General features: G+C 40.5%; 1 protein-coding gene across 1 annotated transcript in view; it reads right to left on the reverse strand.

Annotated features, from left to right (window-relative positions):
* The window catches only part of LOC113437903 (1-phosphatidylinositol 4,5-bisphosphate phosphodiesterase zeta-1-like), a 47,388-nt gene that overhangs the window by 14,846 nt on the left and 18,838 nt on the right, over positions 1 to 13,704 (reverse strand). Inside the window, exons 4-8 of the mRNA XM_087935642.1 lie at positions 12,760 to 12,904; positions 9,381 to 9,533; positions 7,243 to 7,443; positions 5,128 to 5,284; positions 2,113 to 2,229 (exon numbers count right to left, since the gene is read on the reverse strand). Coding sequence (XP_087791768.1) covers positions 2,113 to 2,229; positions 5,128 to 5,284; positions 7,243 to 7,443; positions 9,381 to 9,533; positions 12,760 to 12,904 — 773 coding nt within the window. The remainder of the gene's footprint in view (positions 1 to 2,112; positions 2,230 to 5,127; positions 5,285 to 7,242; positions 7,444 to 9,380; positions 9,534 to 12,759; positions 12,905 to 13,704) is intronic.

Here is a 13,704-nt window from a genome sequence, read left to right on the forward strand (position 1 = left end):
AGAATGAAAATAAAGCAATGATTGCTGAACACAACAGGAAAGGGTGGCATTTACCTGTCACCCTCTTCTCAGGCAAGACTCCCACCAGCTGCTGTAGATACTATAAAAAACAGGGGTCTGATTCCACACAATAAGTTTATTGCTCTTGTGTGCATGTGTGCTTTAAGTCAGTGTTGACTTCTGGGAACTGCCTGAACAGGTCCCTTGGCAACATTTTGGAGTGGTTTGCCCTTGTTTACTTCCTATGGCTTAAAGAGAATGACCCGTCTAAGGTCACCTTGATGGCTTCATGCATCAGGTGGGATTAGAATTCACAACCTCCCAGTTTCTAGTTTGATATCTTAATCACTGTATCAGACTGGCTCTCCTTCCCTTTATGCGAAAGAAACAAGGATAAATACAGCTGTTTAGATGAGACCTGAACCCTAGTATTACCACCTCAGAACTACTGTTGCAGAAAGCGAACATCAGGAGATGTTAATTTTCTCACAACGGTATATTTGCTAGAATCAGAACAATCCCTGGATCAAATTTTTCTACCATGATACGCTTCTGGGACAGTGGACTTCATTTCCCAGAATTCTAAGTTAACTTGGAAAACATGAAAGGGGAAAAGTCAAATGTGGATCCTTCCAATTGCTTTCTTTGTTATTCTGAGTAGAATAATCGTAACCCTAGCTGTCTCCTCTTTTGCACTTGCTTTCAGTCTTCTCCAGCATCAGAGTCTTTTCAGAAGAGTTCTCTATTCTCATTTGCTGGCCAAAATATTTGAGCTCCAGCTTCGGTATTTGTCTTTCCAAAGGACAGTCAGGATAGATTTGCTTTAGGGTTGATTGATTTGAACTCCATGTGCAGTGATGCCATTGTGCAACATTGCCTTTACTTATTTGCATTTCAATAGTCAATGCAATGGTCAATGTATGTAGACTGCAGAATTTGTGTGATGATGGTTGTTGTGCCTATTTCTTAACCGCCCCCCAACCAGCTTCTTCGCAGATACCTCTGAGTCCAGTGTACTTATATTCTTGTCTTCAAAGATAGCTTTTCACAGTTAGAAATGCACATAAAAGCTTCAACTCAGCCTAAGTTTCAATATTAATTTGTTCACATAATGAGATTGGTCTCATCTCTCTGCCCATTCTCACTGCTCCTCTAGATCCTGACTTATCATAACAGAATACAGATTTCATGTGAACTCAGCCAACTGTAATTAACTAAATAAACAAATCACAGCTTAATGGGATGTGTGAAGTAAGATATCCTGGCTCCACTGTCCTTGTGAACTTTTAGGTCTCCTTAGCAATAACCCACAGTTGTACCTAACGGTTGTTCAATATTTTTGCCCACTTTTCAAACGATTACTGTCTACCAAAGTGGCACAAATCATAAAATAGAAGTCCTGCCTTTTGAAAGGTGAAGTATTCAATGAGTGTGCTTTTGTGTATGAGAGTGAGAGACATCACATTCCTAAGAGCAGAAATCTCTCACTTGAACAATCATGAGTGAAGTAAAGTTGATAACAAAACCACAAAGATTTACCATACTTCCTGGAAATTAATTATTGACCTAAGCAAAGCCTACCACCTTATTAACTGCCTCCTGCCAGGAGGAGAGTCAAATAGCATATGTTCCATGCTTTTGATTTGAGAATTAAGGCAGAAGGAAGTGACCTCACACTAGCAATCTCCTCAGTCACCATTTCATAACTGGGCAGGTTCATGATGTGTAGACTTCCCCAACCAACAGAGACGTTGCTAAGAATTTTGGGAGTTGAAGTCCACTCATCATAAAGTTGTCCAGATTGGGAAATATTATCGTAGACAAAGAACAGGAGCGATAAGTAAAAAGGAAACATGGGATAAATCTAAATTCTATTTCCCCCTTTTGGTCACTAGATTATGAGGTACTGAAGAGAAGGGTCCACAGGAATTGGACCTCCAAAACTGCCATCATGCTTGTTCTGTCTTCTTCTCTTAGCCCTGATGATTCTTTCTGGGAGAATTGAATACCAATCTACTGTATTTTGGCTCCAATGATAATTTTCCCAATGTAAATCTGGTCTTGTCCCATTCACACAGCATGGCAGATTTGGTTAGAATCTAAAGGACCTACCCAGCTGGCTTCCGACATTCCAAAATTCTTGAGGATCATAATTTGAAGAGTCTGTTCTGGTTCCCTTGGGATAGATTCTTGTAAGGAAGCGGACAGTGTGTGAGACAAAATCAGGAGCTGCAAAAAGAAATAGAAAAAAAAGGCATGTTCAAAATGTTATTGCACAGAAATATGCCTAACTTTTGTTTGGTTACTGCTATGTTGCTCTATATTATTGGTTCACTGCTTCTTTTATTGCTTCTTTTATTATGCATATTCTTGCATAGTTTCAAGGAATGCTGTTCTCAACTGTTTTGACCTACTTTCTGAGGGTTGTTGTTGTTTTTTTCTGCAATGAGAAGCAATATGTAAATATTTAAAATAAAATAAATAAGTGTGGAAAAGGCTACAGACAATTTTAAAACAGCAAATAAAACAAGCTGACAATATTTTAAAAGGGCGATTATATATGCCGACAACAAATTTGCAATATGTATTTATGCTGCATGCCTTTTGGGAGGAAGAGGGTACCAGAGCCAGTTTGTGGTAGTAGTTAAAGGCAGTAGTCTAGAAACTTGGGCACTGTGAATTTTAGTTCTTCCTTAAGCACGAAAGACATCTGGATGACTTTGGGCCAATCATTAGGTGTCTGTGAGTTCTAATCCTATTTTCGGCAGAAAAGCCTAAAATCTTGGTGACTTTGGATCAATCACCAGGAGACTGTGAATTCTAGTCCTGCCTTAGACATAAAACTCAAGCTGTGTGACCTTGGGACAGCCACTCTGTCATGCCCCTGTTGGAGTCTGAAGCTGAGGAGGAAGCCAAACAGCTGACAGGGAGTGGGAGTATGGCTCTGTTGGCTGTGGCTGGGCAGAGCAGGGAAGAGGTAGAACAAAGGAAAGAAAATTCAGAGGAAGACTCAGGCCCGCCCCCCTCTTCATCCTAGGGCATGCAGGGAGGAATGGAGAAGAGAGCAACATGGGTTGCATGGCTTACGGGGGAGGAAAGGGCCCTGATTCACTTCATCAGCTGCAGCTGGAAATGCAGTTTATAAAAAAGGCAAGTTGTGTGCGGCAAGTTGTTGGGAGCAAACATGACTTTATCTTGTATTGTCTTGGCTTATCTGTGCTCCTGGCACCTTTCCAACTATGTGAGTTTTGCTGTGCTTTCAAGCCTGAAATTCTTGTTCTAATTACTTCAGTTTGGCTTGTTTGGACTTTATGTTATATTTTGTGTTTACTCTGTTTTGGAGTGAATTTTCTGCAGTTAAATGCTGTTACTGGGAGAATTTTTTCTCCAGCCAAAAGGTAACCTGGACATTGGGGGCAAAGTTGGAGATAATAAAGGGACTTCTGATTATATGACTGTGTTGCCTTTGTGCCATGCCCCGGGTCATCACACACACTCTCTCAGCTCTGGGAAAGGCAAATCACTTCCAAAAATCTTGACAAGTAAATTGCAGTCACTAATCCAGGCATCAGAAGGAGTCAACAATGACTCAAGGGCTCAATATACCTGAAAATAATTTAGCCACGAAGAAGCTAGATTGATTTAGCAACAATTAAGAGAATTTCAGGAGAATAGCCATAGGTCTTCTTGCACTTCCTTGTCTCTAAGTTGACCAAGGGTAAATGTGAGCAGTCAACCTGTCTTCTCATGATTTCATTAAAGCCCAAAAGGAAACTCTTCCTATTGCTTATTCCTTTGAGGGTTTTTTTTTTAAGAGTGCCATCCTCAGTAAGGAGGGGTCTGATATTGATGGAGAATATCTCCTTTTCCTGAGGAAATTCAGATAAATTGCCCACCCAATTTCTCTTTCTTTACATTTGCTGGATAATTTCAAAAAGGTCAACTATCCTGGCAGCCAACTTTCTCAAATATTTTGCTTTGAATCAAATCTCTGCAAGCTTTATGGACCACATTCTGTGCGAACATCCATTTCAAAACAAGAAAAATGACATGATTAAGCCAACTGTTGAAAGTTCTATTTGCAAGATTTATTCCAGTTTAGGTAGTAGGAAGGAGGGAGGTAGATAAATTGAGAAGTCTTGAGGTTACATCTACTGTAAATATCAGACAGTAGAATATATTTCTGTCTTGATGGGTTAGGTGGCAAAGTCTAACTGACTTGCTTGATCATAAAAAAAAAAATGGTGTAGGGTCAGTCCTGGTTAGCATTTAGATGGAAAGCAGTGGGAAATCTCAGGACAGGAGGCTAGATTGAGAAGTAAACAAAAAAAAAAAAAGTGGAGGCACTGAAAAACCACATCACTGTGGTTATCCACTACGATTACGTGGAAGTGTCTATGAAATCCCAGAGTTAAATTTGGCACAAAAGTATCTTTATAAAGTAAAGGTAATGGTTCCATTCGCACATAAGTGCTACTCATTTCTGGCTCTAGGGGCAGTGCTCATCTCCATTTCACAGCTGAAGAGCCAGCGCTGTCCGAAGACATCTCCATGGTCATGTGGCCAGCATGACTAAACACTGAAGGTGCATGGAACATTATTACCTTCTCACCAAAGTGGTCCCTATTTTTCTACTTGCATTTTTACCTGCTTTCGAACTGCTAGGCTGGCAGAAGCCGGGACAAGGAATGGGAGCTCACTCCGTTATGCGGTGCTAGGGATTTGAAACACCGAACTGCCAAACTTTCTGATCGACAAGCTCAGCATCTTAGCCACTGAGCCACCAGGTTCCTTATCTATCTCTATCTATCTCTATCTCTCTAGGTAGAGATGGAGATAGAGATAGAGATCCAGGGATGGGATTCAACCGGTGTTACTACCAGTTCGGTGAAAGTTGTGCATGTGTAGTGTCTGCTGCTCTTCAGAGCTACCGATTCTATAGAACCGGGCTGAACCAGTAGCATCCCACCCCTATATATATCCATATAATACATCGAAAAGCTTCATAAATTAACACAAGTCATTTTTATTCTCAAGGACATTTTGAAAACTACACTGCCTCCAAAATAAATAGAGAAATATGCAGCTCGCTTAAATATTAGTTGATGGTTGAAACGTTTACATTACCTCTCCGGCTGATGAGCTTCTGACCTTTCACTTCTCCGATGGAATTATTCTGGTAGCATTTCTGCTTCTCCTTGGAATCCTCAAAGCTGACAAACTTCCGAGAAGCAGTATAAATCACAAGTTCAGAAAGGAGTAAAGCCACTTTGACTTTATGGCCCTAAGAACAGAGATTGACAAATGTTTACTGTGCGGTGTCAAGTTTAAGTACTTGACAAGATTGGGAAGACAGTGTAGTTTCTAGGTGGACACATTCTTCAGTCTCTTCCCATTCTGTTTGAACAAAAGAGAACGTGCAAAGGTCTATCTTTAGATCAAGAAGGTCTCAGGATAATGGGATCATTGCACCTAAAATGTTCTGGACCACGCCCTTGTGCCTCAGACATGTGTTGTTTTTTTTCTATAGAAGATGCTTTAATGGAATTATCCAGGATGGATTCTGGCAGACATGTCTGTACCAGGGGATTAGGTGGGGTGCTAAAGAGTGAAGCAGTTTTGTAGTGTTGTGATAGAAGCTTCACCCCATGCGTACGTGCATTGTGATGTCAATTTCATGCACGTACGAAAGAGGTGGAATTTCCATTGGAACAGCATAGCTGCCTTGGTGGTATCTTGGCAGCAAACGTGGTGATGATGTGAACCTGGACTGGTTACTGCAAAACACTTAATGGGTGCTTTCAGACCCTTTTCTGACCTGGCAATTGTGCTGCTTTAACTTCTCAGGAGAAATAGGGGGCTGCCTTTCTAAACATAGACATTCTCTTCCCATTTTTTTTTTAAAAATGAGTAGTTTTCTGTTTATGAGCTACATGTGTGAACCTGAAATCATGCAAAACATCCTGAGTTGGTTCTGTTTGAAAGAAACCAGCACAACAATATTTTCTGGCAGAGTGGGTGACCTATAGTGCCAGGCTGTAAGGTGTCATGCCCCTGTCAGAATCTGATTGGGGGGAGCCAAGCAACTGACAGGGAGTGGGAGTGTGGCTCCATTGGCTGTGGAAAAAATGGGAAGGGTGCAGAGCAGGTGAGAGGTAGAACAAGGGAGATGGAATTCAGAAGAAGACCCAGGACCATCCCCTCTTCATCCTAGGGCACACAGGGAGGAACGGAGAAGGGAGCAATGTGAGTTGTGTGGCTTACGAGGGAGGAAAGGGCCCTGATTCCCTTCATTAGCTGCAGCTGGGAACACAGTGTTTGAAATGGGAAAATGAACACAGCAAAGTGTTGGGAGCAAATCATGAGTTTATCTGGTCTCGTCATGGCTGACCATGAGAGAGAACAAGGATATCTCAATGGCCGTGTTTCCCAACCTTAACAACTTGAAGACTTCAATTCCCAGAATTCCCCAGCTGGAATTCTTTCATAATGGCTTCATTAGGCTTTTTTTCACATATTGAGACTTTAATGTTTTGGAAATCAGTCCTTGCAGTTTCGTATCCAGCTAGTTGGGCCTGCAAGTGTTTGAGAAAAGCCTTACATCTGTTTTCTGTTCTGACCCAAGCCTTGTTCAAATCAAACAAACACAAAGTATGTATAAAAACAAACCTTTTTAATGCAGCGCTGTGAATTCTGTTCATTCACAGCTAAGAGTCATTCAAAACTAATGGTTCCAGATAAGAGTAAGCCCTTTCAAGGTTGTGAAAGGCTAACAAAAACAAAAGATTAATTGCAGATAAATATCCCAAGTCAGAAGTTTCCAAAAACAGATCGGAGGACAAGAACTCTGAGCATAAAGAACTTCTTTGCTTCCTGCAAAGAAGCCAACCCTGAGGGCTGGCTTTTATCCCTTATGGGAGGAGCCATCACCTTCCAGCCTTACTCCCAAGTTGCCCGTGCTGCTTCATCTGGTCTTTCCTTCGAGCAGCCCTGTGCACCTGTGCACATGTGCACTGGGCCCAGGCTCCCTAGAGTCCTCTTCATTACTGCTGCCAGACTCCACGACCTCCGAAGGCAGCACCTCACTCTCCGATAGCCCTGGCCCCAGCCCTGTATCAAATGTAGGCCCCTCATCTGAATTCTTGCTCTCAGAGACTGCTGCTGTCTGCCAATGAACCACAACATTTTCTTATTTTGAAAGGATCTGGGCAACATTGCTGTGGATGATGGCCCTTGGCTTACCTTGCCCTTGTCTTTTTTAATGGGCTTCCGAATGAGCGCTTTCTTTAGCATGTGTCCAGCACCTTCATCATCTTCATCCTCTGACTCCAGGGTATCCTCGGTTTCTTCTGTAAGGCCCTGGTATGCCTGACCCCTCCGATTAAGGGTGTCTTGGAGTGATCCAGCTTTCTTATTTTTGATCAGGATCTTTAATTTCAATTGCTAGGAAGAGGAAAAGGTGCACTCATTCAGTATGGTAAGCTACAAAACTAAATGGTAAGGATAGTTAAAATAAGTTTCTACTTTGATGAAAAGAAAGACTATGGATGATATGATAGCAGTGTTCCAATATCTGAGAGGCTGCCACAAAGAAGAGGGGGTCAAGCTATTCTCCAAAGCACCTGAGGGCAGGACAAGAAACAACTGGAAATTAATCAAGGAGAGAAGCAACCTAGAACTAAGGAGGAATTTCTTGACAGTGAGAACAATTAACCAGTGGAACAACTTGGCTCAAGAAGTAGTGAGTGCTCCAACACTGGAAGTTTTTAAAAAGAGATTAGACAATCCTTTGTCTGGAATGATTATAGGGTTTCCTGCCTGAGTGCTAGAAGACCTCAAAGGCAGTGGTGGGATTCAACCAGTGTTACTATTGGTTCGGTGACAGTGTGTTTTGCATGCGCATGCACAACATTTCCAAAATACCTCAGTTGTGCCACCTGGACAGTTGGCAAGCGCTATGCTCAGGTGTACAGCGTTTGAAAAGCCTCTTCTTTCTTGCTTTTTCAACCTCAGCTGTGCCGTGCAAAGCAGCTGAAGTTGAAAAAGCAGGAAATAAAGGACAGCCAAGAGCCCGGATGGGCAGCTAGGCCAAACAGACGAACAAAAGATTGTTGCAGCAAACCAGTTCAGTGTCTGCTGCTCTTCAGAGCTACCGGTTCTATAGAACCAGGCCAAACCGGTAGTATCCCACCCCTGCTCTAAGGTCCCTTCCAATTCTGTTATTCTTATCTTCCATCCTAGGAAAATATTCAACAAGCAAATACAGGAGGGCTTCACACATCACGTTAAGTAGCAAATAAAACCACTTGTGGCCTAGTACAGCATGTGAATTTGGTCTGTGTAAGTTGGCACCATGCAGTGGTGGGATTCAAATTCTTTACTACCGGTTCTGTGGGCGTGGCTTGGTGGGCATGGCAGGGGAAGGATACTGCAAAATCCCATTCCCTCCCAACCCCATTAACTTACTTTCCAGTTCTGTTCTCCTGTGCAGGGCAACAAAAGAAGATCCAGCCAATCAGCTGGGACTTGGGAGGCAGAGAATAGATGGGGGCGGGGACAGTCAGAGATGGGATTTGCCAGTTCTCCAAATGACTCAAAATTTCCACTACCGGTTCTCCAGAAGTGGTCAGAACCTGCTGAATACCGCCTCTGGCACCATGATAGGGATTGTACATCGTCCAGACCCATTTTTCAAACTTCAAAAGCCATTCAAATAGCAGCATTCAAGTCAGGAATGGCTCTGATATCTCAATTGAATCTGTCCCAAGGCAGCCAAGCAAATGTAGATATCATGGCTCTACACCAATCCATACATGCCTGCCATGGGATTCATATGTCAATAAGCATAAATAATGCTCCTGCAACACCAATAATCACAACTGTCATGTCATCACTGGCACAAGGCATCTCAGTCTCTTAGCTATCAAGTCACGTATGTGAGCACTATCACAAAAGTCTGCAGACATCTATCCCTCAGCAAATGGTGACAATTAGCCAGCTTAGGTCTCACAAAAGCTAAGCAGAGTTGAACTTAGCATTTATAGAGGAGATCACCAAGGACATTCAAGGGCTGTGGGACCAGATTTGGAAATTGACAACAGATCATGGGAGGAAACAGTAACATATACTTCAAAATGGTTATCTCAAAACAATAAGGATTTCTCCATTTACGGAGACTCTTCAATTTACAAGCATTCATTTAGCAAGCATTTGAAGTTACAATGCCCTGGGGGGAAAAAGTGACTTAGGATCATCCCCACAGTGACGGGATCAAAATTTGAGTTTTTGGCAACCATCAGGTATTTGCAACAGTTGTAATATCCTGGGGTTAACTTTCTAGCCAGCTTCCCACGAGCAAAGTCCCCAGGGAAAGATTTTACCTCTGGGGAGGGTAACTCTGATGGCACAGCATTGTCAATGGTTGTAGTACACAAACTATCCTGGAGGATGTCGAGAAGATGAGCTGCCATCCTTTCCTGCTGCGGAGGGCTGCAGTGATTTTCCAGTGACAAAATGATGGGGTAATCTGAAGCCTGAAAATAAATTGAAGAGGTTATATAGGTAGATATGTTGCATAATTACAACATATAGAGACCAACAAAGGCTATGCCCATAAGTTTGCATACATTTCCTAGTTTTAGCTCTTTAGCCTTCCATGTTATTGTCATTTCAATTTATGGAGCCTTTTAATTTTACACCATACTATTCTAGTCTCGCATTTATAATACAGTAGTCTAAATATAGATAGACAATAGACAATAGAATTCTTTATTGGCCAAGTGTGATTAGAGGAATGAATTTGTCTTGGTGTAAATACGCTCAGTATACATAAAAGAAAAGACACAATCATCAAGAGTAGAGAATCATAATGTAAGTGATGCAATGATTTTAGGCTTCATATCAGCTATTTTAAATCATATTTAAAATGGTTTAGGTGGTTTATGTTTCTATAACACTTTTCTATGTTTCTGCATTTTAATTGTACTCTGGCCAGAGTAGCTCTGCTATGGGATGGGCAATCTTCACTTGATGTATAAATAAATAAAAATATTTACTTGTTATCCCAGTTTTATCCAGACTGTATACATCTCTGCCTTTCACACTCTTGTCTTCATAACCTTCACCTTAATATCTTAATGGTATCGGTATCAACATTTTATAGTTTGTGATTTAAATTTTAGGTATTTGTTATATAGATTAGATTGTTACAATAGGACTGTTGTGATTTTATCTGTGAATGTTATGTGAGTCAATGACCAAAATAAAAGTTATTGCTACTAAAACATATAAGAGGTTTTACACTGATTTATTTCTAAAGATAAGGAGGTCCATGCTGTCATATTGAGGGGATGTAATAGATACAAATTGATCGAAAGGAACTTCTTTGAATTTTTTTCTTTCTTTTCTATTTTTCTTCTACTTTTTTCTGCCCCTTTCTTGCATTTTAACTTTTTAAATTTCTTTTGTTTTTCTTTAGTTTGTATTGATCTGTATCTTCCTTTAAAAGAAATTAAATTATATTTTAAAAAATAGGTTGATCCTATTCCCCAACCAGCTCTATAATGTTCCATGAGGCTGTCCCTTTGTGGAATTTCATCTAGAATTAGTCAAGATAGAGTAGGGTGCAGGTGGCTCTTTTGCTACTAAAAATAAGTGCTTGCTTCTCATTTAAGAACCTTCTTCAGTTTTGCTTCTTGGATGAGAAGCGAAATGTCTTCAAGGAAAAACAAAGAAAGTCCAGTTGCCTCTTGAAAAAAGCACTTTGGGGACAACCATGACTTGGATGACAGAGAAACTCCATACAGAATTGAAGAGACAATCTAAGATTTCATGTTTCATTGTTGGATGGAATATAAAAGCTCATTAAGATTATTGATATGAGAATGGCACAGTTTAGTTAGGGGGTCCTAAATTGAGTCCAACTGGCAGAAATTGTCCATTTAAATGCCTGCCAAGTTGATTTGATGCTGACAACTGTCAGTAGTTGTTCTAAGGAAATTCTTAATTTTGTCTATCCATTGTTATCTTTTTACTTACCACAGTTCAGCCATGTAGAGTTGTTTTATCCCATCCCTCACAGGTCTGAATCATGTGAATTTCTGTTAATTCACCATCATCTCAACAAAACAGTTTTTCCTTAGTCCAGGGTCAATTGACCGATTCTTCCTGCTTTTCATTGTACTCATCTCCAAATCCATAAATTGAAAGCATCAATCTTCTATCTCCTGCACTTTCTAAATATTTCACTGCCATACATCACCACTTGTTTTATTTATGGTGAACTGGCTTGTCATAACAAAGTCCTTATCCTTCATCACCTTGTCCACATCTATCATGGCTTCCCTCCCAAGGATTAATCTCTTTACTACTTTAACACACTGCCCTTCTTTATCTATAATGATAAAGAAACCATCTTCCACCTTGCTGTCTTTCGCAGTCAGTCAGTCACAACTTCACGAAAGACACAGATGATTGTGTAGATCTCTTATATTTAACATTGTCTCTGTTGTTTCATTTTTCATTTTTTACTTTCTGAAGGAGTTTGTCTTAGTCATCTTTACCTTGCCATTGTCTGTCTATCTGATGCCAGCATTTATTGCTTTTAACCATACTATAACAAGTTTGCTGCATGACCTAAATAAACCCAGGAATATTTTCCCTATTTTGAATGACTCTGTTTTTCCAGACTCTGTTTTTACCCAAATTTCTTGCTCTTTATAAAGATTCCTCACAAGTGTAATCAGTTGTTCCTGCATACCCATTAATCTTCATAAGTTGCAATTCTAGCATTATTTACATAGTCAAAGCCCTTGTTGTTACCAATGAAGCAGAACTAAATGTTCTTCCAAAGGTACTTTTTCAAGAGGCAACTGGACTTTCTGGTTTTTCTTTGAAGACATTTCACTTCTCATCCAAGAAGCTTCTTGAATGAAAAATGAAATTTCTTCAAAGAAAAACCAGAAAGCCCAGTTGCTTCTTGAAAAAGCATTTTTGGGACAACCATGACTTGGATGACTGAAAATCTCCATAGACATTAAATTTTCTTCTTATTTTAACTTATGTTAAATACCTCATGTTTTGTCCTGCTTATGTACTTTATTATATTATATATTATTTAAAATAGTGACTGTGAATGTTGGTGACTTTAAGATGTGCTATTTTCTCAGAGCTTATGTGGGGTACCATACTAGTATTATTAATAAATCAAGCAGTAAAACACCAGTGAAGTTTTTCAGCGATGTAGCCCTCAACAAGATGCACAGAGCAAAACCTCTGCAGCCAGCATGTAGAATCACCTCTAAAGTCTTCTATAGATGTGTGTATAAGATGTGTCTAAGTCTTCTTTAGAGGTGATTCTCTATAGTCTTGTCTCCACCATCTGACAGTCACACATAAAGGGAACAGTTACATCTGTAGCAGAGGTCCCCAACCTCTGGGCCATGGCCCACTAGTGGGCTTTGAGCTGTTTGCAACCGGACCACGGAAATGGTGGGTGAGCGTGCACACACGCATCCCCTTGTTCAAGCAGTGGAGGAGCATGTGCATGCATGCTCCATCTGCATGAGCAGTGAGCGCACATGCATGCCACTGGTGCAAATGGAACTGCACGTGTGTGCTTGCCAGCCACTCCCCTCTCCTCCTCCCCACCAGTCTGCAAAGCCAGAAAGGTTGGGGAACTATGATCTACAGGATAGGAAGCCATCCACACTCATCCATCCACAGTTGCTTCTACCTTGATCAACCCTAGGCAACACTTACCTCAAACGCATGTTTTTGTATAACATTGATGACATTCTGGAAGGTAATTTTGCTCGTCAGAGTATGTCCATGATAAACCACTGGCTCGTTATTTGGTCCATCCCAGCAGTCAATCTCCACGCAGCGGCATCCCCTTCTAAGGGAACTTTTAGAAGAAAAATGTGTTTGGAAGGTTTTCAACAATACAACAAAACAATCCCATTTTAGCATCGGATTCAGTAGAACGGATTGTGGAGTTGACTGTGTTGTTGCTTTTGTTTCAATGCTGTCTATTCTTGGTCAGAAACTTGAAGGTGACTTGATGATTTACAAACATTGGGTCATTAAATCAGAATTTGTTTTATAATTTGTGGGGTTATTTTTCAATAGCTCTTTATTGGGTGAGAGCTTGTCTTCACATAGAACACAAAACTCATCACAACTGTTTGTACACACAGATCAGTATGTTGCTGTGTTCCTCAAACTTTATATTCAAATCATGATACATTTGACAATTTCTCCCAGTAGAGGATTTCCCCTATTTATGAGCTATGAAGCATGATACAACCTCGGTGTATCCATCATATGTAGCCTTTCCTCAAAATTATTGAAGACTGTATTAAACAAGTTTATCTTCACATCAGAAGATAAAATTCACAACACTGGCTAGACCAAAGTAATTCGGTCTGAAAAGAGAATGCAATCTTCATTAAGCTGCTACCTTTCATATATACAGATTTTAACTCTCTGAATTTTCAATAACAGCAGTACTGACACTAAATTCTGGGAATGAAAGCCTGCAAATCTGACTGACTCCCAGAGATAACTTAATTCAGCTCCATGACATTCCAGCGTCTTTTGTGAATTTTGTGCTGATTACTGACTAAAATGCAAGACTATGAGTTAATTTGCATCTTCTACAACGCAGAACTCTGATTGTGTGCCATCTTTTTCAATGTACTCAAC

The sequence above is a fragment of the Pseudonaja textilis genome, chromosome 5 (genome assembly GCF_049901715.1).
Source record: "Pseudonaja textilis isolate UNSWEBS1 chromosome 5, rPseTex1.2, whole genome shotgun sequence".
Lineage (NCBI taxonomy): Eukaryota > Metazoa > Chordata > Lepidosauria > Squamata > Elapidae > Pseudonaja > Pseudonaja textilis.